Raw genomic sequence first — 27209 nt, forward strand, 5'->3', positions numbered from 1 at the left:
AACACAGTGAGGACTTGAAATAGGCATCGGAGAAGGGTTGCCAAGTTGGTGATGCAGTTCAACAAATATAAGCTCTAATATGCTCATCCAATTCCAAAACTGAATGATGATATTATCACTCATTCAGCATTGTCCCCTCTGTCCTGAGAAGTGAGACGATCTAAAGACTAGACTAATAAATCGGTAGATTCTCCTTCGTTTTTTTTAAATAAGAAATTGATTAGCCTAAAGTCACATCTATATCAATTTCATTTTACAGTGCTTAACAGTCTCTATAAAATTTCAAACTTTGAAAGACATGTGCCCCAGGACATTAGGCATTTTACACAGCAGAAAATTCAGCAGAAGTCAATACTTTTTCTTTGGTGTAATCTCAGATAATTACTTATAACTCTATAAACGTCCAAGATTTAGCATTGTTTACTTATTAATATTTATCTTGTGCAGCACTCCCCACTGTCAAGAAGGTGAAAAAACAGAAGTTTCTGTCTTTTCCAGGTAGTGCCTGTGGTTGTTCCCTACAACGTACACATAGCTAGTCATGTGATAACTTTTACAGCAATATATTGGTTAGACTACACTAGGTTTCATCGCTCAATGTTAAAGAAAAACATTTTGTAGTAAGAGTTATGTCAGTTGTGATAAAAGTAGTCCTCCAGAAAGTTTCAAGGCTTTAAATAACCATAAATTTACCCAATTAAAAATAAAGTTACATCAAAGATGTTTTTAGAAAACCACTTAATTGGGTGATATGAAACATCATTTTCCAACAATATTATTGCGTTATGTTCACATATTTCTGAAACTTCAATCTGACCAAAAAGTCAGTGTGCAGCACTATACTGGGCATAGGGCTCGTGAAGCCTACTATCGTTTAAGACTAATATAAACTACTACAATATAGTGTAATAATATAATGTCAGAGTAGTAAATCACAAATGCTAAATGACTTTAGAGAAAGGAAATCATAAGAGGACTGGGTTGCCAGCACTTGAAATATCATTCTTACCTATGCAGCGCCTTATGACAACTCTTCTGATGCCTCAGAGAAATTCGTACTGACATTTACCTTTTCCATAAAAGACTTGACTGCCCAGATCGCAAGCGCTCTCTGAAGCATCATTATAGTCTTTAAATTTCTCACAGCACAGTGTACAAGACTGTATCTACACCTCGTACAGAATAACATACACGGGAAGAACTCCAGGATTTAATGAAGAGATCAGTGTGGAGGAGTGACTGGAATCCATTCAGTGAGATCTGAGTTGGCTACTGAAGGACAACAAACCTTAATTTGGGGAGCAGAAAATTCCAGGCAGGCAGTTTGGATGGGTAGAAGAAGCCAGATCTGAAGAAGCAGGTGCCCAGTAGATCTGATGAGCATAATATATGAAAAGTGGGAAGAACTGCCAGAGAACTAGAAGGAGACTGGTTAGAAAACTGTGAGAATCTTCTGGGCAAGAAGAAATTATGAAAGCCTTAACTGGGATGATAAAGAGTGGGAATAAAAAGAAAGGAGGACTTTCTCTATCTGACATATTCCACTCACCACAAGACCCTCCAGGTCCATCCAGGCCACCACAGATGGCAAGACCCATTCCCTTCCATGGTCCATATTCCACTGTATATTTGTACCACCTCCTCTTTAGCCATTCCTCCATCGATGGACACCCAGGCTGCCTCCACATCTTGGCCAGTGTAAACAGTGCTGCAGTGAACATATGGAGGCATTTGTCCTCCCAGAGTAGCATTTGGGGTTCTTTGGATAAATACCCAGAAGTGGGATCACTGCGTCCTTCTTTATCTGTTATAGCCTTTGATTTACAGTCTATTTTGTCTGGTATAAGTATTGCTATGCCAGCTTTCCCCCCGCCCCCATTTTCATGAAATATCTTCTTCCATCCGTTTACTTTCAGTCTGTACGTGTCTTTTCATCTGAAGTGAGTCTCTTGTAGGCAGGATACCTAAGGGTCTTGTTTATTTATCCATTCAGCCACCCTATCTTTTTTTATTATTATTGGGAGTATTGGGGGATAGTGTGTTTCTCCAGGGTCCATCAACTCCAAGTAGTTATCCTTCAATCTAGTTGTGGAGGGCACAGCTCAGCTCCAAGACCAGTTGCCATTTTCAATCTTTAGTTGCAGGCGGCACAGCCCACCATCCCAGGTGGGAACTGAACAAGCAACTCTGTTGTTCAGAGCTCATGCTCTAACCAACTGAGCCACCTGGCCACCCCCAGTCACCCTACCTTTTGATTGGAGCATTTAATCCATTTACTTTGAAAGTAATTGCTGATAGATATGTAGCTATTGTCATTTTATTATTCATAATTTTGATTTTTTTGTCCCGTCTTAAAGAAGTCCCTCTAACATTCCTTATAATACTCGTTTGGTGGTGATGAACTCCTTTAGCTTTTTCTTGTCTAGGAAGCTCTTTATCTGTCCTTCAATTTAAATTGATAACTTTGCTGGGTAGAGTAATCTTGGTTGTTGGTCCCTGCTTTATATCACTTGGAATATTTTGTGCCAATCCGGTGTGCAAAGTTTTTGTTGAGAAATCAGCTGTCAGTCTTATGGAAGTTCCTTTGTAGGTAACTACCGTGTTTCCCCGAAAATAAGACCTAGCTGGACAATCAGCTCTAATGCGTATTTTGGAGCAAAAATTAACATAAGACCCGGTCTTATTTTACTATAAGACCCGGTCTTATATAACATAACATAACATAACACCAGGTATAATATAATATAACATAACATAATACTGGGTTTTATATTAATTTTTGCTCCAAAAGACGCATTAGAGCTGATTGCCCAGCTAGGTCTTATTTTCAGGGGAAACACGGTAACTGCTTTTCTCTTGCTGCTTTTAAGACTCTTTGTCTTTAACATTTGGCATTTTAATTATGATGTGTCTTGGCATGGGCTTCTTAGGGTTCAGCTTGTTTGGGACTCTTCACTTCCTGGGCTTCTATGTTTATTTCCTTCACCAGGTTAGGGAAGTTTTCAGTTATTATATTTTCAAATAGGTTTTCAATTCCTTGTTCTCCTTCTGGTATCCCTGTGATGAGAATCTTAGTACGCTTGATGTTGTCCTAGAGGTCTCTTAAACTCTCCTCATTTTTTTGGATTCTTTTTTCTTGTTGCTGTTCTGATTGGGTGTTTTTTTGCTACCTTATCTTCTAAATTGCTGATTTGATCCTCTGCTTCATCTAATCTACTGTTGATTCACTCTAATGCATTCTTCATTTCAGTTATTGCATTCTTCATTTCTGACAGGTTCTTTTTCATGTTTTCTGTCTCCATTTTTTATATTTCCTTTCTCTTTGTTGAAGTTCTCCCTGAGATCAGTGAACATCCTTATAACCAGTGTTTGGAACTCTGCATCGGGAAGATTGCTTGTCTCCATTTCATTTAGATCTTTTTCTGGAGTTTTGTTATGTTCTTTTATTTGGGACATGTTTCTTTGTCTCCCTATTTTGGCTGACATTTGTTTCTATGTATTAGGTAGGGCTGCTATGCCTCCCAGTCTTAGTAGAGTGGCCGTATGTAGTTGGTGTCCTGTGGGTCTCAAAAAAAAAAAAAAGGGAGAATGCCTAGGAGAATGCTGGGGCTAAGTGTCACAGGGATGCTTTTGCTTGCTCAGGATTGGCTGCTGGAGCAGAAAGGGCTGCGTATGCTTCAAGGTCATTACAGGAGGATCCTGTACGACAGAAGTTCTCAAATTTGACTGGAAAGGAACTTGGTTTAAAAAATGCAGATTCCTGGCCCCGTTCCAAAAGATTCTATTTCAGCTGATGTGAAGTTGAGGCCATGAATCTATGTTTCAAAGTCATGTCAGATGATTACTTTAGAATCTTTTCATTAAAAAAAACCTCAGAGGAACTAATCACGGAGGATAAGAGGTAAAACAGGAGATAAGTGCCTAAGGATTTTCTGTCTATGACTTTTGAACTGGGACATCTCACTAATTCCAAGGACCCCCTAAAACACTTTTCAGTCTCCAGAATACAAAGGGTACTTAACAACCATTTATAACAACTCTGAGTCAAAAGTCCTTGTTTGTCTTCAATGAGAAAATTAATTTTTGGACTTAGTATTTTCATTTGCAAAAATCAATATCTATTTTTCAGTTGAAAAAATCAATTACATAGTTTCATCCCTCTATTACCTACTCTTTTAGAGTGGTGGGGGAAATGATAAAAGATACTCATGAAAGTAATCCATTCCTAGTCAAAGAAAGGCTGGCTTTCAAAACTACTAAGCTAAATAATTGAGAACCACTGACCCAATCCTCAACCCCATGCAAGACAACATCAGGCCAGCTCAGTGACCGTGAAGCAGAATTGCTGGACTGTCTTGCTGTCTCAAATATTACTTTCTCCATCAAGAAAGGCATGCTTGAAAAACCTGTAGTTTTCAGCCCATAATCACACGACATTAGCCAGCCAGACTATCTGTGTGGCAGGCTTACCACAGAACACAGAAGGAAGCAGGAAGGAAGTCCCACCCAAGGAAGATCCCTCAGTGTAACCACTCAGGATCCAACCTTATCGAATAATCAGACACTGCAATTCTGAACTTCTTAATAAAATAACACAGAAAGCAGTATAACAGAGGGCCTGTAAGTAGGTTATTAGGCTGTCTTAACACTAGCCTGTCTCGAAAGCAAAAGCATTTGCCCTGCTTGAAAGCAGGCTTTAGGAATTCTTAAAGCAAATACTCCAAACACACTTCTCTGATCACAAAAGCTTCGTTAGAAGTGGCGTAGGAATGGGATCCTTTCCCATGAGACTTGGGGAGAGAAACAGCTACTTAAGTTACCCCCAGATGCCAAAGATAAAACCCACACAAGTCAGACCGGTCTTGACAAGAACTCAAGAATTTTTGCAAAGCAGTACAAGTGTTAATCCTTGTTAATTCTAGGCCTATCTTGAATAAACTACATTATTGAAAAGGTTCAAGTGGTCTGTAATTTTTCTCCACAATAACCATCCTATGATTATTGTAAGAGAAATCCATCTGTGAACTAAAAAGAGGCAAGATTATTTTCTGCCCATTTTCTTAGTATTCCAAACTGAGGCAGGACATTTACTAAACTAGAAGTATACACTAGAAGCCTAAACTGAATATAACTTACTGTTTAGGTACTAAAGATTTTTGAATAAAAATAAAATGCAAAATCGCATTATGGACAATCTAATATTATGATCGTGCGTGAAAAAAAAAAGTCTTCTATTTTAAAGATTAGACATTTATATCAACAAAGGGCAGTTTTTAAAAAAAAGATCAGAAAGCAAGTCAGAGAACATATTCAAGATGACAGATCACTACAAATTACAAAGCAAAATTTCAGTAGCAGATGTATCGTTAATAACAACAGTAATTAACCCTTACATAGTGCTGACCGTGGGTGCCAGGCATGATTCTAAGTACTTTTCATTTCATCCTTACAAGTACCCGAAGAAGTATGTACAACTAATATTATTCCCATTTTACAGATAAGAAAGCTGTGACACCGGAAAGTTCCATCACCTGCACGTGATCACACAGCTAGTAGTGGGAGAGTAAGGATCCAAACTGGGAAGTCTGGTTTCAGAAGCTCTGATTTGACTACTACATTTTTCTGCCTACAGAAACTAAATTGTTATATATTAAGATACTGAGATGGTAATACGGAAATACTTTGAAAATCAATGTTCTATGAAAACATCAAAATTTTACTATTAAACACAGCAGCTGAATTTGTATGGATATTTGAAAGAACATTAAAGAAAAAAACACCTAAGACAATTCCAAGAACTCTGTACTTAGATCCTCATTTAAGAATCTAGCTAATATGATTAGATTAAATAATAGAACTATCCAATGAACTAATAAACTATCCTGAAAATTTAGAAAATCTGGAAATTTTCAAGAGAGAGAAAAAACAAAAAACGAAAAACACCTGAAAGTCAAACACCTACCTGCAACCCTGGTTGCTCCCAGAACAATGGAACAGACCCCCGAATTTGTATGAAGGAAGAAACAGAGTCATCTAAGTATACCACCTATAGAGAAAAACAGTATAAAATGTATTTCCACAGAAGGGTAATATTAGAACATAATGTTACCTTTACATTAGAAGATAAATTTACTAACATCTGTGGCACACTAGTTACATCTTATGACCAAGCTCTCATATACACATTATCTGAACAAAATACCCAAAATAGGCCATTAAGTTTGATTTTTTTCCTCAGTGATAACTCTGTATATGTATTTTGTATATATTAGCCAGGAAAATAAAAATAGAAGCATAAGAATCACAACTTTTAAATCTCAATATTTTATACATACCTTTATATTTTCATTTAATTTTTTTTCAGTTTTATATATATTTTTAATCTTTATTAAATTTATTGGGGTGACCACGGTTAGTAAAATCACATAGGTTTCAAGTGCACATTTCTATAATACATCATCTATATATTGCATTGTGTTCAGTATCCAGAGTCAGTTTAAAACTAATCTGAAGATCTGAGTTGGGCTGGGCGCATGGCCTAAATTTACAACTACATAGTTTCATAGCCAAAAATATCATAACTTTCAGATGGTACATATACCTATATTTAAAAGTTGGGTTTGACTTAATGTCACAAAAAAACACTTAAGTTGTCTAGCTCTGTAACTGAGGATTTTTAATTTAATACCAAAAGCCAGGCACTGATGTGCCACGTTGATTATGGCAAATCTTACTCCTTATCTGAAGAGCCATACCTGAGTAAGCTTGTTTCAGGGCAGCCTTTCCGAAGGCCGATAAGTAGCCGAGAACAACCAGAAGAATGACATTACAGATGTCTAAATGAGTTCTGAGTCAAAGTCTGTTATTCTATGATTTTCTGTGCCTCTCATCTCATACATGAATTAAGCAAAATAAAACCCTATATACCTGTTCTGTTTCTACAAAGTTAGCGACGTGACCATCATCGTTTGTTCCCCGGACATTAAATCTGGTCCCAGCTCGTTCACAGCTTAGTCTGGAAATGAGGCAAGCCTTGGCCTGTTTATGAGCAGCATAAATTGTTCTGATTTCTACTCCCCCACACATGAGGCGTAATAACCAGTCGTCACAGTTCACGCCATAGTGCTTGAGATGCAAGTGCAAAGACTGATTCCTAACAGAAAAAGAAAGAACTGCATTAGCTTATTGAGTACTAGATAACACAGTACAAATTTTACAACGGTGCTCCTGGAACATTAATTTAATGCTAGTATATGAAAAGTTACCCAAAATAAGTCAATTCATTTACTAAGCTAGGCATCAGAAGATAGGGCTATAAAATGAGATCCTTGGGCTTGTGATCTACGGTCCACAGAAAAGCACATATTGTGTATGTTTTTAATACCTGTGCCCAATTTCTGTTGTCTTTTTAAATAATGTATTTATAATCTAACTTTTCCCAAAAGGATTTCATACACATATCCTCACCCCACTTTATAAAGCTCTCCTTTTAAGGCTTGACTTTTACAAGGCTCTATTTTAATTAATTTAATTTTAAATAGCCAGGCAGGCTCGGGGCTAATGTATTAAGGCAAGCCTAGAGTTTTCCATTACTCCAAATACGTTTAGCATTCTAGGTTAATAGATGGGGCCTGGTTTCCAAGCCTTTTCAGAGCAAAACGTTTTATTCACATATGTAGAAACCCAATGATTAGGAAACATGGAAACATAAAAGCAGAGTCACTATGGCTAAAGCAGAGACAGAGGCTGAAGTCCTGCCCGGTTGGCCGTCTTCTCATCCTGCTCACCACCTCCTCGGGCGTCTCTACCACACCCTTAGTCCTCCAAAGAGCACATGTGGAGGCTCCTAACCAACCTACCACCAAGAAAAATTTTCACAAAAACTTTCTATCTGGTATTTTCAGATAAGGTGCCTTACAAAAGTGGATTTTCTATAATACTGAAACTTGGTTCTCTGAGTTTTAAAACTCTTCTATATTATGTGGAGATCTTTCTTAAGTGTTCTGTCCTATCTTGCTGTCTGAAAGGGATAAAAAAAATGTAACAGCATTTTCTTGAAGCCTCAGGGTCATTAACGTCAATAATATACAACAATCCTGCTAGAGCAGTAGTCCCCAAACCCCTCTTCTTCAGGATTTAGGCTGCGGAAGAAACAAAACAGATGCTGGCCATGTGAAGTTCTGGTAAACCACCTATAACCCCACCCCTTCTTATCCATTCAAGAAAGTACACTTGGATGTAACAGCAAATGGTGACATTCCTACCGGAGTAACATTAAATCCAATGGCCATTTGTAAACTATGACTTAAGCTTCCCTACTTTACTATTACCGAAATTGATCTGCAGCAAAGCTCTAACGGATTGTGACACAGTGTATCCAGTGTGACACAGTGAGTTCCGTATCACAGCACAGGTATGAGAGACTTGCTTGTCCCCATTTAAATAGAAGTAGGTGGGATTCTATGCATTTTTCAGGTAGAGTTTCTCCCTCTGCTGTCAGTTTTCATTTTTCTTTGCTGTCAATATGTTGCTGTTTTAATTCTATTTAAATTTATAAACAACTCGACTGGCAACAGCTCCAATGGAGTAAAACTTCATGGGTTTTGTGATAGGTATTTGCCACTCTGGCTACAAAACTTACTTGGCTGTATCCTGGAAAATATTTCTACTAAGCTTCAACGGTATGCGTAATGAATATGAATTCTTGAAGCTTTCATTTTTCTACGCAAAGTGAAGCTCAAGAATGCCAACCCTTAGCAAAACTGTAAACAGTGCGAAATAGCAAAACTTAACTTGGGTGTTTTGGCCCCCTCTTTGTTTAACGTGGTTCCGACTGGTAAGCCCCTCGATGTGTTATCTACATCTGCCCCACCTCTGGATAAACTACTGGATAAACCCCTTCAATCTGTCATTTACAGTTACCCTTAACTGAATAAGAAGATAAATGAAATTATTCCTATTGATTAAACTTAGCAAATGTGCTTGGTTGCTGCTCAATGTATCTGTACCTGCTTGGACTTCTAATTAAGGAAGGAAAACGTTTCTCTCAATCTGCGGGTTTCTCTCAATCAAGGACTGCGGGCGAGAACGAGCAGGGATGGGAAAAAGTCAGGACAGCTGCCCGCAGCCCAGCGGCAAGGCCTTTACCTTTTCTCAGGACTTCAATGTCTCTTCCATCGGAGAAAGTGCAGGGCTGACGGGAGCACACAGAGCCCTGTCCTCTCGGCGGCCCTATCAACTCTCCTCTCCCTTCCCCTCCCTATCACCTCCTCCTTTGCTAGGCTCCAAGTCTCTGACTCCAGGGCTCTGAAGCTTTTTGTCCATTCTGGCCTCTTTCCTCTCCCATGCCACTATGGGCCAAGAAACTTCCAGGTGAGCTACAAGGTGACCAAGCTGTTGCTCTCAAGTTAGTTTTCTATCCTGAGGCTGTTGTTGACTTTGGGCCCTCTGACAACCAGGGCAAATGGGTCCGACCTGAATATGCTACTCAAGCACTTTACAGGTGGAGAAAGTGTAAGGAAGAGAAAATACACAGGAGGGAACAGCTTGAATCTGAACTACTGAGGGAGGCCGAGAGCAGAGTCTTGGACTTTGGCCTTGTAACATATGCAAATATAATGAAATGTAGTTTGTGCCTGGTATTAAGGGGAAAAAAAGTCAACATCGATACTGGCTGTGGATAAGAAAACCACTGTACTAAAAACTGGGTCTGCTCCAATAAAGCAATACTAATGATGGTCACGTGTTCTGCTTGCCGTTTGTGCACTTACAACGCAGAACATTATGCATAAACAGGGACTGGATCACAGCTACTTACTTATGTCTTATTTTATTATAGTACTGAACTTTATCCCAGCATACTATTCCTTCACAGCCTGTTGTTCTTGAATCAAGATCATCTACTTACAACCTTAAAATTGAAAATAATATGGAAATGTTGGCTTAGAAAGGCAATACTGCCAGAGACAAGATCCCAAAACTAAGAACAGTAAATACGAGTAACCCAATTCTATTACAACTAATTCATTCCTAATTTTAAAATAAAGATTTTAAACATATTTCGGAAATGAAAGGTCAGTCGAGATCCAGGAGAGCAAATGGGCTGCAGGTAACATGATCACTTCAATAAGCTGACAGGGGAGGCCTGCTTTGCTCTGCTGGGGACTCTGAAGCAGGAAGAGGGAGCGATGAGCTCAGTCGGTAATGCCCATCCCTGCTATCTCGGGAAACAGCTGCTGAACATACTCTGCCCCAATTCACCAAGCTACTGCACAGTACATGACTACAAAGGGAATCACCAGACTCACCAGAAGAATCTATTATCAGTCGTGTGTTCCTGCACGCTGCGATGCGCGTTAAGACTCAGATCTAAGCTGACCCCAGATGCGGACCATGCAAAATAAAAGTTTCCTGAATTCAAAACTTTTCGCACTTCTGAAATGCGATCCTCATCTGAAGAATCAACGCGTAGGGATATAAACTCAGTAGAAGTAACTCGGAAAACTTCAGATTCTTGAATTTTCCCAACAGACATACATCCAGTGACTAGGACCAGATAATGTAACATGGTATCACCTGCAAAAACCAAAGATTTAATTGGATGAAAAGTTCCAATACTTTTCAAGCGATTCAAAGTTTCTTCCAACTTTTTCTCCTATCTCCATCATTTTAAATCTGATATCCTGGTTATTTTAAACTTATCACTGACATGTTTTACAACCAGATTTTGGCAAAAGTTGGGAAAAAAATCCTTGTTTAAATACATTTAGTATAATAAAACATTTAAACATTAACAGAATAATCTCACATTTATGAAACTATTCTTCTACTTAATTTGAGGGTATACAAGATCTATGCAAAAAAAAAAAAAGTGTTGTCTTCCCTACCTTTCCTTTATGATTGTTAGGAACTTCAGATAAGATAATGAGAGTGATAATAAGATAATGAATGTGAGAGTTCTCTGTAAATAGTAAAGTTGAAAAAATGGTATAAAATGTGAACTGATGATGATGATGATATATGGGCAGCGAGTCCTTGGTAACAATTTATGAAGCAATTTAGTTTACAGAAACTTTCGTAGAGATCTTTCATCTAATTTTGACAAAAATCCTATGAAATTAGCATGAAGGTGGAATTCAGCAAGCGTGTGCTCGAATATGGGCTGTGATGTAGGCAGAGGTGGCCCTGAATCTTGGCTCCACTACTTATTATCTAGACCAACTTCAGTGTGTTAACATAACCAGCCTGAGACAGCCTCCCTATAAAACAGGACTAAAACAAATCTCACTGGGCTATGCAGATTACCTAAGACAGTATTAGTTCAGCACCTGGGTGCATGTGAGAAATTCCTAACAAAAGGCAAATATCCATTTTATAGACCAGTGTTCCTGAAAGTATGGTCCATGAACTGTTACCAGTGTACAATGAGAAAAGATGCTTGTTCCAGAGTGGAAGTCAACTACATCACTCAATTCACTACTGGTTTAGCTGATTTTTTTTCATAGCACAACTTTATCAGTGAAAGAAGCCATATGTTGACATGCACGATGGTGCACGCTCCTCTCTGCACAGTTCATGGAATGGTACCAATTCAGTCACACTATTACAATCAAACTGGTAACCACAAAAGTTACTTTGCAGCCCATGGTGACATTAAGTGGCAGAGACAGACTCAAACTGAGACCTTCTGAATACAAAACAGATGTCCTTTCCACTATAAACCAGGGAAATCAGTGTGGTTCCCACTAACACATCTTTTCCTAAATGCACCAGAACCAAGTAAGAGGGCAATTCCCTGATTTTCTCTTTGGACAATTGGTACTAATCTCTTCAAGTGTTCAAACGGACACTGACTCTGGAACTTAAAATCGCAAGACCTTGAGTGTGCAGCATGCCTTTTTGGTCAACAAACATTGTCCCAAAGTTAGCTTACACAGGGTTTAAAAGATGTTACCACACTTATAGCTCAAATGTGGAGTCTGAAATGATGTATAAGCAATCTCTTTCAAATCCTTAGACTTACAAAAATAGAAATGAAAAACAGATTAACTGCATTGACAATAAACTTACCAAGATTTAATCGTAAGACACCTAAGAGTCCATACGCATCCAGGACTTTGGAGTATGTACCCTTGATTGCCTCTTTTTCTGCAGATGCTATAAAAAAAAGGTGTAGGGTAAGAAATATGACCTGGAACATCAGGTTCTATTTAGCTATAAAGATGGAGTTTCAACCAAAAATTTCTAAGTCTAAATCTGATATTCTTAACATAAATGTATTACATAAAATATTTTACCAAACTGGTAACTTAATTGTTCTTCCCAAAGAGTTAACCAATTGTTCTGGCCCTATCTATTAATCCATCCTCCCCCACTTATCTGAAGTACCATCTTTAATACTATTCATATGTTCTGGGGGTTGTTTTTGAATTTTCTTCTCTCCCCCACCGATCTGTTTGCCTACTTTTACTACCAGTACCACCCACACTGCATTATGATATCCCCTATAGGACAACACCCAGCTCCCTAACAAGGAATCCTTTAGAATATCGCCTCAACATACTCTTTTTCATTTTTTATTACCCACCACTTCCTTCCACTCCTTGCATCCTATGCTCTAATCACATTAAACTTTGACTATAACCAAACATGCTCTTTTACATTTGTGTGCCTTTGTACAGCAATCTAGCCTTCTGTCTGCAAGGCCCTACCCAACCTTTGCCTCTTGGCAAAATTCTATTCACCTTATAAAAACACAGGCAGAAGGTGACTGTCTGGAAGCCTTTCTTTACTCCTCCAGCACAGTGCTTTCAGAGCTCCCTCTTCATGTTGCCGAAACAGTTTGTATGTGCTCATTCATCACCTGTCTTTCCCATAAGCCAGCTTCCTGAAGGCAGCAACGCTGTCCTATTCATCCTTTTATCCCTGACACTAAGACTAGTGGTTGACACATAGAAGACTGACAAAACATTTAAATAATGAAAGCTAATGACTACAATGTTTATTAGCACAGGAACAGGAAGTCTTAGTCTGGCCTTTGTCTTATTTTTTCCGCTATAAAATTAATGTTATCTTGCTAATGAATATAGCCCACAGAATCATTTCCCTAGGGCAGGCTGTTGTGGTTGTTCTATTAAGAAAAAACAAAACAAATCCTGAAACTTTAAGGGAAAAAAAAAAATCTTCCTAGTTATCAGCAGATACACTCAGTAAAAATCTGACAATGAACCAAAGAAATATAAACCATAGCTAGTATCTCAACGGACAACTACAAAGTGCACATTCTCAAGTCTGCAAATCTAGATTCTCATTCTGTCCTTTCCGATTTCTTTCCTTCTCTGCTGCCCTCCCTCTTCCACTCTCACTCCAACCCCCCCAACTCACCTCTTGGCTGACTGGTTCACTCCTTGTTCCCTTTTCCCTTTCCTCATTCATCTACGATACGGAAGTGCAGTACACATGGGCTGTGTTCCACATCAGCAAAACATGTAAGCAGATCTTCCTGGCCTTCCCACTTCTTGTCAGTCTTTATTGCCAACAAAGGGGCTATCTTCTCAGCCTACTGCTTGCGCAATCCTCCCTAGTACTTGGCATTAGAAATCTTTTCCTTTGCCTCAGAGCCCTTCCGTGGGATTCTACAGATCATCTCACTTGCCCTGTCTGCTTCCACTCTTTTCAGACCATCCACTCTTAAGCCTTCGTCCTATTCATCCCACTTTTGCCTTCACGAGTTGTGCTCTGCTAGTTGGCAGCACAGCTAAGACTAAGTGACTCGATCACTCAATTAGCTGATACTGTCCCAGTTCTCTAGTACGTTCATTATTAAGTGTAGGCCTTTATCGAACCACCCAGTGTGAAACTAGGGAGAGGGGAATATTTCACCAGGCCATTCGTTATGGGGATTTGCATTTCATTCTGCATTCCTAGAGTTGTTGTTGTTATTATTATATGTTTATAGAACAGTTACTCCTAAAGTTCAATAATAAGTCACACAAATATAAAACATCACAACATAAATTTTAATTATATTTTATAAAGTAGAAGAGGATTGCCTACCCCTAACACATTAGGAGAGTTGTTATGTCTCTGATGACAGAAAACACAGCTTCCAGGGCAAATGTCATTCTAGTTTTACAGGTTACATGCTACATATACTTAAATACCATTGCTAATATAGTAACATAGATATTACTACAAGTATCAGTTTCATCATTTGGGTTCATATACCAGCAGCTAGTAAGAGCTACAAAGAAAATATATTTTTAACATATTTAATAAATTCCCTTAGAAAACAAACCAAGTCTTCAATTACCGTGCAACAAAATGTTCTTTCTTCAAATAATGCATAATAATTACCTTTTCAACAACTGTGCTTCAAATATGTGAATATATCATGTCTCTCAGGCCCAATGAAGACCCATCTATTAGACTGTTACCTGATTCAAACATGCAAACAAATGTCATTCTGCCTAGTTACCAACACTTTTGTATTATATTCTGACACTCAGGAAATAGGACAGATGCACACAATTTAAACTAAAGTGCATATTCTTGGATAAAGTATGCTAAAGGAAAGGAAAAATAACTGAAAGAGTAGATGAGATGTCTGTCATTTTCCCTGCCAATGATTTTTGCTTTCCCCTCAAAATATTGAATCATTTTTAGAGTGATCAATAATGTTTCAGCTGAGGTACTTGTATATTATTTCTGTAATGATTATGAGAGTAACCAACACTGGGTTGTACATTTTTCATGCATTATTCAATTTTTACAACAACCTTATGAGCAAAATTACTACAAATTCCATTTGACATGAGGAAACAGGCTTAGAGAGGTTACTAACTTGTTACTAACGTGTCTAAGCGTGAACAGCCAGAGTCAGAGAAAGCAGCTTCAGGAGGGAAGGAAGGGGCTGTCTAGTTCACTGCCTCATGCCCCAGGGCCCAGTGCAGTGCCCGGCACTCGGCAGTTCCCTAATTGTATGTCCAATGAATCGGTGAGTGAATACACAGCCATGTGCACTCTTAACTCCAGACACTTCCAATTTCATAAGAGAAAATCTAGACACATGTTTCCTACATACTACTTATGTCAAGGGCTGTAAATGTTTTCCTATTCTTCCACATATGCTTCAAAGGTTTGGGGTAGAACAGAGGGAGGTCCTTTGCAGGCTGTCAGAGCCCAGGCAGAGTAAGAAGGATGCCCTGTGCATGGATTTGAAGCCAGAGGTGGGGAAAGGGAGCATCCACTTGGCAGGAGGGGCAGGCTGGTCTGAGCTACTGACGTCTGAGTGGGTGAGGAGGCGGGGCCCCCGAGGGATGTTGGGAGCTGCCTGGCATGGTGTGTTGGAGCTTGAGAAGGGTGCCGGGGGGGGGCAGGGTGCACTGGAGGGAAGGCAGGCAGGGTGCTAGAGCCCAGTGGGCTGAGGAGGGCACCGTGTGGTGAAGGAGGCTGCAGTGGCAACAGGAGAGCAGCTGAGCACACAGGAGAAGGATCAGCAAAAATGGGAGCCAGGTTTCCCACTGTCAGACAGGGGACTGCAAACACGGAAAAAGAGAAAACCAGGATGGACACTGCAGTGCTGACTGGTACCAGAGTTACCAGCTTGAACCCACGGTTTTCTAGATAGATAGACAAAAAGACAGAGACATAAATGGGTGTGTATAACCATGTATACGTATACATACAGACTTATGTATTCTCCTTAGCTCTACCCACTGACAGGACCTGGGGTCGGCAACACTCCAGAAGCAATCAGCACACCGAGCACCCAGACCTTGCATTCTCATACCATTCTCCACCAGAAGGAAGGAGGACCCCAGGGAGAAATGGCTGATTCCAGGCCCAGGGCAGGAACATTCACAAAATAATGGAGACATGTCACAAACATGCAGAAGCCAGCTTGAAGGGACTTCTGTAGGAGAAATCGGGGACAATGCAAGCATCAAAATAAATTATAAGAGTGACAGAATATCATCCGCTGAATAAGCCTGTAACTTGAAAGTCTGATGAGGAATGGATGTTTACCTAGTCTCCAAGTTCCTCCCCTTACAACAGACATCAATTATAAAGGAAAACAGTCTGCCAGAGGCCTCACAGATACCCACTCAAGCAGGCCGTCGAGGTGAATACCAACAGGAATGGGACAAGTCTGCGTGTGCCCAGACAGGACACAATGGAAGACCCCAGCACTACATCTGAAATATTCCTGCCCAGATACATAAACTGCATCTGAGCTTAAGAAACCGTCAGACAGACTGGTGGAGTTTATTAAGTGGTAGGGTATTCGGAGAGCTCAGAGGAAGACAAAGTATAAAAGAATGAGCGGAAATGAAAATTCAGGGGACGTGGTGACACAGAAGTGTAGTCTTTCAAGGTATCTACTGTGCTTTCAATGAGGGGAATAGACTGCTTTTTGTAAAGGCATTTGTATTTTTTTCCTCCTGCTCGTGTTGGTGTTATTAAACAAACAAGATGGTAGGAGAAACAAACCTTTCTTTTTACTTGTAACTGATTTCTAACCACAAGTAGGTATGAATGTCCAAGAAGACCTTTGTTTTAGGAGTAATTCTGAGCCAATCAAGATCTTTAGCAGTTCAGCTAAGGTAAGGAGGTCTGTACCTTAGCTTACCCGTTAAACACCTAAAGGTAAAGCCCAACTTCTGAAGTTATTACCGTAATACCTCAGGAATAAATAGTACCCAACTCCCTTAAAAGCTTACTTTAAAGGGAAAAACTCTTCTTCCCATGTCACAATCAACACTTTCTTTCATTCATGCCTTAAATCTTTTCTTGAGTTTTCAAGCTAATGTGAACAAACATTTCCTGAGAACACAAAAAGCTATTTTATAGATCAAATCTACAATTATCGCTATATCTTTACACATATCTTCACATCATTGGAACTAATAATTTGAAGGCCCTCTGATTCTACTCCTAGTGAATATATTAATATGAATAAGGTCATAGAATAGAACTTGAAGCAAAATAAAGTATGTGAGAATAAACATTTATTCTCATACAAATATCTATGGATGAAATTACATGATGTCTGAGATTTACTTCAAATAAGCAGGGAGGGGCAGATAGTGGACAGGGATACAGAGAAACACAAAGGTCCATGAGCTGACCATCATGGAGTCTGGGTGACATATTCAGGGCAGTCAGCGACACTGTCCACTCTTTTTTGATGCATGTTTGCTACTTCCCAAAATAAAATGATAAAAAAAATTTATTCCGACAACATTCTTTGGGACACTGGATAAATTTCAAAGGAGAGGAGACAGGATAACTCTGTCCAGTCAGTGAGAGAACTGCGGCTACTGGAATTCTAAGCGATCGGAGAGGAACTTTCCTCCAATTACCCTGGGCCAGAGGTAGATTCGTCAAAAGCTCAATGGGCATTTGAACTTTTATAACTCGAAAGGGAGCAACAAGTCCTTAGCATGGCCCGATAGCCTGCTCTCCCCAAGGCTATCACATATTCATCAAAGAATAAATATATAATAAATTGGGACAGAAGAAGGCTTGACAATTCCAGACTGGGTATTCTGTGTATTCTGTCACAAATGTTTTCTTTACATTGATCCTAAATTACTTAGTTTTAATAGTCTACTCTGTTGAAACTATCCTTGGAAGATGAGCTCACCTTTGCTCATGACAGAAGAGGTTAAGAAATAGTTAAAACGACATAAAACCATGAAGTCGTAATATCCTACAACTTAATTTCAATAACTTGACTCATTCATTATTTTAGCTCAGTGCATGTTTTCAAAGTTCTTTTAACTGAACAAATTCATAACTGTAGGCAGGCCTAACGTACGTTTGCTATTTTAGCTATGAGGAAATAATGAAAATTGAAGCTGTAGAGATGATCTATTTATAACCTATAAAAACCACTCAGAGTATAAATACATCAATTGTTCTCTATCACAGTATTTGACATCCTTTTTTGCTGGAGTGGCTTACTTTTCTAGCACTATGACATAGGACATAACTGACATTATCCAGCATTGTTAGTGTTACACCCTCCCTTCTCAAATCGGAATTTAAGGTAAATAATAAAGTATAAAATCCAACCATAGAAATTCAGATAAAACATAATCATACACTTATTTCTTGACTTTCATGAGTTGTGACTCTAAAACAGAGGCTTATTAAACAGAGTAATTGTTACACGGTGATCACACTTGCATTGCTAACTCCATCATCTGAATGAAAAGAAACAAAATTGTTTTGAACTTAAATGTGATTTTGAAGATTAAATTTAAATGTTATTCTCTAACTTCTGATGAATTACAGTAATTCAAACTAATCATTAAGCTGCCCAGTGAAGACCCTGCTCTCTAATGGCAACATTCTGCTGCAGCTCAGACCTCCCAGATGGGGAACAGCCTGTCTTTCTTAGCTGATACAGAAGACCAAGTAAAGAAAGTCAGTAAGAATGTGAAAACGGGTTACAAATTAGTCTGCTCTTCCTAGAATCACAATTTGCCTGTGGTTGCATGCAACATGGTTTGTGGTCAGCTGATTTGCATGTAGGCAGCACTTTGGGGTAGAACCAGAGGGCCTCTAGTCAGAGGATCCTTGAGACCACGCAGTCCAAGGTACTCATTTTCAGAAGGAAAACAGTAGAGGTTAGGTGATTCATCCAAGAGCATATAACTAGCTGGCAGTAAAGTCTCTGCATTTCATCATACATAAAGAGAAATATTATTTTACAAGGAAAAGGTTTTCTTTGTATAATTAAATAACTAAAAATCCAGCTGAAAGACATTGAACTATCCAAATTATACTATGTTCTATATAAACTAAACACTCCAATCTTGGTGACAATGCAAAACAAAAATAACCTTTCACTCATTGTTGCAACAAGTATTTACTGAATGCCTACCATGTATAAGAACATAGGAATAAAAAAGTCAGTGCCCCAATAACTTCTAGCAGGAAGACGGGCATTATATAATCACACAAATGCAGAATTATTAATTATGTTAAGTACTATGAAGGAGTCCAATAGACTGCAACAAGAGGACCTGATTTAAAATTGTTTGTAGGGGGAGGATGGTAGTTAGAATAGGCCTGCCTGTAGAAGTAACCTTTAAGCTGAAACCCGAAGAATTAATGGGAAGTTAGCCAAGCGAAAAGTGGAGGTAAAAATGTTCTAGGCAACATACAAATATCCTATGAACCAGCAATTCCATTCCTAAGAATATATCCAACAGAAATGTGTACTTATGTGCACCAAAAGCCATCTACAGGGAGGTTCACACTAGTGTCATTCGTAATAGGAAAAACTAGAAATCAGGGAAACGTCAACAGAACCAATACTGGAATATTCACACAATGGAAAGCTACATAGCAATAAAAATTAACAAACTACTGTCATATGCTACAACCGGGAGGATCTCCCATGTGTAACACTGAGGGAAGCTGGACACAACAGAATGGTTCCATTTACGGTAAGTTGAAAACCACATATGATGTAAGAAGTTGGAAGAGTGATTATCTTTGTAGATCACGATGGAGACAATAAATGAGAAGGAACATGAGGGAATCTTCTGGAAAGCTAGTAATAATGTTCTATTTCTCATCCCAGGAGTGGTAACATGGGTATGCTCACTGTAGTAATTCATCTAGTTGTACATTTATGTACTTTTCTACATGTGTGAATAAGTTTATTTTTAAAAATAAAAATTTGAGCAGAAGGAACAGCATATGTGAATACTCTGAGACCAGAAAGAATTTGGTACATTCAGAACTAAAAGGCCAGTGTGGCTGGAACACAGAAACCAAGAAGTAAGACTGAAGAGCGAGGCTAGGAATCGATTTTGCTGTAGGTCATTTTAAAGAGTTTGGATTTTAAGTTCAGTGGCCAATCGGTGTAGAGTAAGCAAGGGAATAATATGAACTAAATTGTGTTTTTAAAAAGACTGGAGATTGGGTAAGGGGAGTGGAAGCAGGAGACCAGTTAAGAAGGCTATTGCAATGGCCTGAGAAAGGGACCACAGTGGCTTGACTGGGGTAGAACCAGCTAAAACGGTGAACTGCATGGATTCTCAATGAAATCAAGAGTTGAGTTGACTGGACTTGGTAATGGAGTGAATGTATGAAGTGAGAGAGGAGGTGTGGAGGATGATTCTTAGGTTCCGGTATAGGTGGATAGAGGGAATCCACTGCGACAAGAAGGAAGAAGAAGAGCAGGCTTGAAGGGATGCGGTGATCCAGGTGACCACTGACCCAGCATCTACCCCAACCCTTCCTTGTTGTGTAGCCACCGTACAGGTGGGGGGACTGTGGGAACCCTGACAATCACAGTAATTTTTACCTTCTTTTCTCAGTCATCTGCCTCATTCAAATAGCACACAATACCCCTATAGCCATAGCAGCTGGATCACGAATGGACACAAAACTCAACTTGACCCACTGCGAGGGGAAGTACATTTTCATTTTGTGGGTTCTTGCCCATTATCTCAGTTTGAAAAAGATGGATTTCAATTGTGTCCTCCAAAATAAATAATTATTGTACCCAGCTCTGTATCAATCCCACACAACTTTGCAGTGTCTATAAATCTGGTAACTATACTTATCCCCCTTCTCTGAGAGAATAATGAAATTGATGAACAAGACAGGCCAAAGACACATCCCTGATGCCGACCAAGGACAGACCGCTGATGAGCACTCCTGTACAACCAACCAACTAAGAATTTACTTAATTATAAGATTCATCCTGCCTGTACTTCGCCATGGTCCACAGAATAGGAAGACTTTCTCTAACTACATTTCAGTGAGGGATTCAACAGACTACAGCAATCCTGTGGTCTACTAGTAAACAGAAGGAAACACAACCCATAATAAATATTTACTACTAAGAGCTAGTTTATACAGGTAAAGATACTTTATGTATAAAACGTTATATATGACAATAATAAAATGGAAGCGTATTTTAATAAGTATAACATCCAATATGTATTATAGAAATATTTAATGTTCAAGCCAATAATTTAATAAGAAGTACTTTTTTCCTATTTTTTCTTTTCACTGACTTCGTTATCTCAAGATCATCTAGGAATTTAAAGGGCATATAAATTCTTTCAACCGGAACTGAAGGGTAATTAGTGTCCAATCGACCAAGAGTTAGTCTCTCCAAATGCCAAATTTATTCGGAGTTATTTGACTAGTTCAGTAGCTATGAAATGCACTCCAAGGTGAATGTATGTGCTTATATTATGTAACATTACAGATGAACAACAGCGGTTTACACTTTCAAAATCTAAAAAAGATAAAACACAAATTCTTATTAAAAAAAAACTCAACCAAATTTAAATTTGCTTGTCACCAATAAAAATATGATATGCAATTTTTAAAGTTATACCTCCTTTTGGCAGTCTAATTACAAGGCTAACCCACACTGTACTAGTCCATTCCACTCTATGCAAACTACGTAACAAAATTTCACTGATTCAGATTTTATCATCTCAGAGTTTTTAAAAACGTTGTTACGAGATGCAAAGAAAAGCAATGCTATTTAAATTCCTACCCATTATAATTGGTTCATATTCTTTCAGCTTTTGAATATCTGAAAAAGTCTTTACATCATCTTTCTTTGTGGTTAGGTAGAGAATTTGAGACGGACCATTTTTTTCCTTCCTTTCAGTACTTTAAATATGTTCTATGTTCTCTGGCTTTGATTGTTTCTAAAGAAAAGTTTACCATTTGTATCTTTTTTCTTCTGTACATATATCATTTTCTTCTAGGGCTGTTTTTAAGGTTTTTCTCTGTATTACTGGTTTTAACCAATTTGATTATGTATTTGGATATACATAGTTTACTTCATGTTTCTTCTGCTTGGTGTTCATTTACTTGTAGCTTCTTGGATCTGTGGATTTATAGTTCTCATCACATTTGGAAAACCATCAGCTGTTATTTCTTCAAATATTTCTCTGCCCCAACCCCTTCTTTTAGGATTCCAATTATACTTATATGTTGGGCCATGTGAACTTGTCCCACAGCCCACGGATGCTCAGTTTATGTATGTCTTTTTTCTGTGTTTTGTTTTGGGTTATTTCTATTATTATATCTTCAAATTCATCACATTTATTCTGCAGTGTCTAATCTATTAATCCCTATCAGTGTATTTTTTCATTTCAGATACTGTTCTTTTCATTTCTACAAGTTTGAGCTTTTCACATTTTTTCACGTCTCTCCTTAAATTCTTCTACTTCTTGAACATATGGAGCACATTTTTAATAGCTGTTTTAATGTTTTTGTGTATTACTTTTAGCATCTGCTCCTACAGATTGACTTTTCTCCTCATTATGGGGTGTTATCTTCCTGCTTCTTCTCATGCATGGTAATTTTTCATTGAATGCCAGACATTGTGAATTTTACAGAGTTGAATGCTGGATATATGTATTTTTATATTTTTTATTCCTATATTCTTAAACTTTGTTCTGGGATAAAGTTAAGTTTTTTGGAAACAGTTTGATCCCTTTGGGTCTTGCTTTTAAAATGTCAGGCAGAACCGGAGCAACATTTAGTTGAAGGCTACTCTGCCCCACTACTGAAGCAATATACCCTTCTGAGTATTAATCCAGTTCCCCAAGTATTAACAAGATTTCTTCATCCTGGTTATTTAGAACATGAACTCTTCCCAGCTCTGTGAGTTCCAGGAATTTTTCTTCCTGCTCCTTCCTGGTAGTTCTTTCCCTGCCTCTGGTAGCTTCCTCACAGAGTGGCCCTGATCAGTATTCAGCTGAGGTCTCGCGTGGAACCCGCTACACATTTCTGGTGCTCTCTGTGCAGCCCTTTGAATGCTAGCTGCCATGGCTCCCCCAAAGTCCCTCCTCTGTCTCCTCAACTCTGAGAGACTGCAGGCTTTGTTTGGGCTCATTCTCCAGGAGGTACAACCTGGAAGCTCTCAAGGTAGTAAGCTGGAGCAATCACAAGGCTCACCCCATCTGTTTCCCTTCTCTCAGGGATCAGTGTCTTGTGCTGCCTATTGTTCAATGTCTGAAAACTGTATAATATAATTTGTTTTGTTGTTGCTGTTATTTAAGGTAGAAGGGTAAATCTGGTTACTGTCACACCATCATGGTCAGAAGAAAACATCCTGTTATTGTTCTGGGCTAGTTATATTTTATAGGACACATTTTGAACATCTGACACACCTGAAATCGTATAAGAAAAAGTCACAAAACGGCGTTTTACTGTTCAGTGAGAGAGAAAAGAGAAATTTTGCCTTCACCGTTTATTTCCTCATAGTAAAGTTAAGTGGTAAAAAAAATAAAAGCATTAGGAACTACTAGTTTGGCCCTACCTTATCAGGCTAATCCTGGCTCAGAATGGAAGAGTGAAGTGGATTTTTTTTTTAAAGTGGTGATATTTAAATTGACATTTAAGATATTTCTATTAAATATGAACATTCCAAAAATTATTTACAAAACGAAAATGGACTTTTGCAACCCTAACATAAAGTGATACCTAACAAGTCTAAATTTCATCATTTCCGCCTAAGTTCACTTTTTCCCTCCACTTGAAATTTTTTCTTAAAAAGAGAAAGGATACTGCAACTTAACTAAAGGGCAATCATGCTAACTGGCAGCATCTGGCAATAAAAAACAACAAAAAACAAAACTATGCACACTGCTTGTCATTATCACTTACACTTGTCATTTAAAATTCTACAACCTGACATTTAACTTGGTCCAGCAAGAAACTTTTGTTTTCAGTGACCCACTCTAAATCAAACCATGTCTCCTCTCCAATATATTAATAGTTTATAGGCAAAAACACAGCAAGTTTGACACTTCCCTCATTAGAAAATGCTACCAATTTCACTCTTACTAACTTTAGTGTACCACTGGCATTTCTTTTCACTCTTCATTCTCGAACCACCAAAATAATAACCACCACCTTCACACCAGCACAAATAATAATTACAGTGAGAAAAGATCAAATGATAAGACTATGTCATTGAAGCCATTAATCTCTCCAAGCCTAAATTTCCACATCTGTGAAACCGGATAAAAGCAAAACCCCCAAAATTAAATGAAATAAAGCATGTCTAATGCCACATCTAAACAGTATACTGAGATGCTCCATGACACGTCAACAAACTCCCAGGAGACCTGCCAGATATTCTGAGTTGAAGGAAACATGGAGATAGTCAACATATGCTGGACACTGCCCAAACTATTAGCTTGACATAGTTCAGAGTCTTAACATTAGATTGCAATATAGCCCTCTGGTGATATTCCATCTTTCTGAAGCTGGGTTTTCAGTGATTGCTGTGATATTAAGCAAGTACCATTTGAAAATCAATGCAGTACAGGAAATGAGGGTGGCACTGTGCAATCTGAGTCCAAGGTTTGAGAAGCTGTCCAACACTCAGCAAGCACACACATCCCATTAGTAAATAACTGTGGTTGTTTACAAAGGAAACAAAGTATTTTCAACTTGTTTACATTATTTTTTTCAAATACCTACTAAAGTTGTTAGAACAGAAATATTTATTGTTTGGACCTATTTAATAAACAGAACTGGGGTGCTGTGAAAAACTTAATGAGACACCAAGGATTCTATGAAACAATGAAGTTTAGAAACTTCTGGCTTAATGTTGCGACTGGCAGAGGAAGCTTCCAGTAAATGGCACTATTACTATTCCTTTAAAATATGCAGTTTCATAGAAAAGGAGGGATACTTCAGATTCCGTGACAAAGATCTCCAGTCCAGGATACTATCCTATAGTTTTATGACTCATATTTCCATGATAAAAGAAAAAATTAGGTAGACAAACTCACATGGACAACCTGGAGTAAAACTAAGTGACATGGCTTTGCTGTCTATTAAAGTACATGATTTGGTTGCTAATTTGACTCAAATCATGCTACTTGGAAAGCCTGAAAATAATCTTACTACCAGACAGATAAAAGCAAGTAATCCTTATTACCATGTGGTATTTAAAAAGAGCAAAAGCTCTAACTTTAAGAGGAATTTACACACCATACATCCCCATCTTTTAAACAGGTAATCCATAAGTTCTGTTTTTAGAATCATCCTCCATTTCCCACGTGTTGACTTTCTCTTTAATTATGCAGTAAAGGGTAAATTATTTACCTTTACTGAAGCAGAAAATGGGTTGAAAAATAATAAGATAGCTTGTGAATTTAATGCATGTATCTGTCTGACTGGCTACTTGTCCTCCCTCTGTCTTTTTGTGTCTGTAACTGTAGAAAGAATAGGAAAACTAAACCCTACACAAAACTAATAGATGTTTTCTTTTGTCTCTTAATAAATTAGTTTCCAACAAAAAATATGTAGTGTTATAATTTGCTGGCCATTACGCTTGCTGCTTACACTGGTCCAGGTACTAATCATGGAGTATCCACTTGCTACACTGAACCACTGCTCCATACACATCCAATTTTGAGTTTAATTGAACATTTTTCTGGACTAATAATTATTTTCAAAAATGAGTAACACTAAAAATGGGTACACTATGAAAACACATATTAACTTATCTAAGGATAAGAATGTTTCAGGTTTTTTAATAAATAAATGCAATAAAAGAAATCAATAATGAAATTATTTTCCATTTAAAGTATTTTTAAAGCCAATTGTTAATACTATTTATAGAAGTCATGAATAATATTCACCAATTTTAACTGACATTTCACAGACCTTAATAATATGGTTATAGTTATTTCTATTAGGATTTTTCAGAAACAAATCCAAACAATATATAATATACATCTTCTATATCAGCAGTTCAGTCAAATAGCAATTTTTTAGAAGACAGGAAATACATTTGATAGGAAAAAGTATCATATTTTCAAGTACAGAATATTGCATTTTTGTCAACTTTGAAATCTAGTTTAGGTTAGTCTTTTCCCGTGCCACTTATTTAATAACCATGGATTCAACAAGTACTAGTAAAACACTGTACTAAGCACTTGGGAAACAAAGATTACTAAGACATGGGCCTTCTCCTCAAGGAGTACTGCATCCAAATACCTAAACACAGTGCCACGTGATGCGAAAGTGCTCTACTAAAAGTGTTACAGGACCATGGCACTTGGTTCAGGCTGAGGGTTTCAAAAAAGTCATTATTGGCCCCATAAAAGGCATTAATAACATTATGATTCTGGAAACACGGTTATTTTGGATAAAATCTGCAAGCTAAAAGTCATCCCATAATCTATCATAGATAGCCCTACATAAATTCCGATCAGAAATTACCATCCAAACCTAATTATAAGCAAATCTTTCATGGGGTGGAGCCCAGGCCCCAGTGTTAGTAAAACCTCCCCTGATGATTATAATGTGTAGGCAGGGCTGAACACCACTGGCTCACTGATTGAATTAGCCGCAGCATCATGACTGATTTTAAGCTTAGAATCCTATCAACTTAAAGACAGAGTCCTGAGGCTGGATCAATGGACACACGGTCCTTCCGAGGATCCACCATCTGAGATTCCTTTCATTGTATTTTCACTTATGCCCCATTTTTTGATATGTGCTAATAATATGAAAGATAAGATTTCATGTTGAGTAACTCATGGCACTCTGGCATAAGCCAAGAAAATTAAGTGATTGCTAATCCTCAACAATGGGTATTGCCCAAGATGTCTAATTTTTTTTAACTTTACTCTTTAAAGCCGGGGCAACTAGAGCCTGTAGAAATCATAAGCCCTTGGTACATGAAGACTGAGTCCTGCTTAGTCGCTTTCATCATCTCCTTTTCAAGAAAAATACCTGCATACAAGCACGTAGAGAGCAACAAAACCAGCATGTAAAAAGCGTTCATCTTTGATACAGACTAAGTTTTACAGAAGGAAGGGAAGGAAGATACGTGAGTGAACTAGAGGACGTGGGTGGTGGACTCTCATGAAGAAAGAAGACCAGTAGAACACTTGGACTGGAAAGGTAGAAAAAGTATCCTAGCAGTCTTGGAGAAAGGGCATATCAAGGAACAGCATGATGAAGGTTGGGAAAAGCACGGTCTTTTGGGAAAGCACTGAAGAAACACCAGAGTCTCCTTAAAGGAGATCAACACTGGACGAACAGGGTAGAACCAAATCATGGAAGGCCTTGATTAGCACGTTGTGGAGTTTGAACTTAATCTTATTGAAAAAGGGGGTTATACTTCTGCTTAATATCAAAAATGTTTTAGGAGATTCTTCTGATAGATTAACATGCAGGATGCATTG

At 38.2% G+C, this 27209-nt stretch overlaps 1 protein-coding gene across 1 annotated transcript in view; it reads right to left on the reverse strand.

Annotated features, from left to right (window-relative positions):
• SYNJ1 (synaptojanin 1) overlaps nt 1-27209 on the reverse strand; it is an 83435-nt gene that overhangs the window by 51320 nt on the left and 4906 nt on the right. The window contains 4 exon segments of the mRNA XM_033127443.1: nt 5963-6046; nt 6928-7153; nt 10308-10575; nt 12070-12156. Of these exon segments, the coding sequence (XP_032983334.1) occupies nt 5963-6046; nt 6928-7153; nt 10308-10575; nt 12070-12156 (665 nt within the window).

This window comes from Rhinolophus ferrumequinum, chromosome 2 (assembly GCF_004115265.2).
Source record: "Rhinolophus ferrumequinum isolate MPI-CBG mRhiFer1 chromosome 2, mRhiFer1_v1.p, whole genome shotgun sequence".
Taxonomy (NCBI): Eukaryota; Metazoa; Chordata; class Mammalia; order Chiroptera; family Rhinolophidae; genus Rhinolophus; species Rhinolophus ferrumequinum.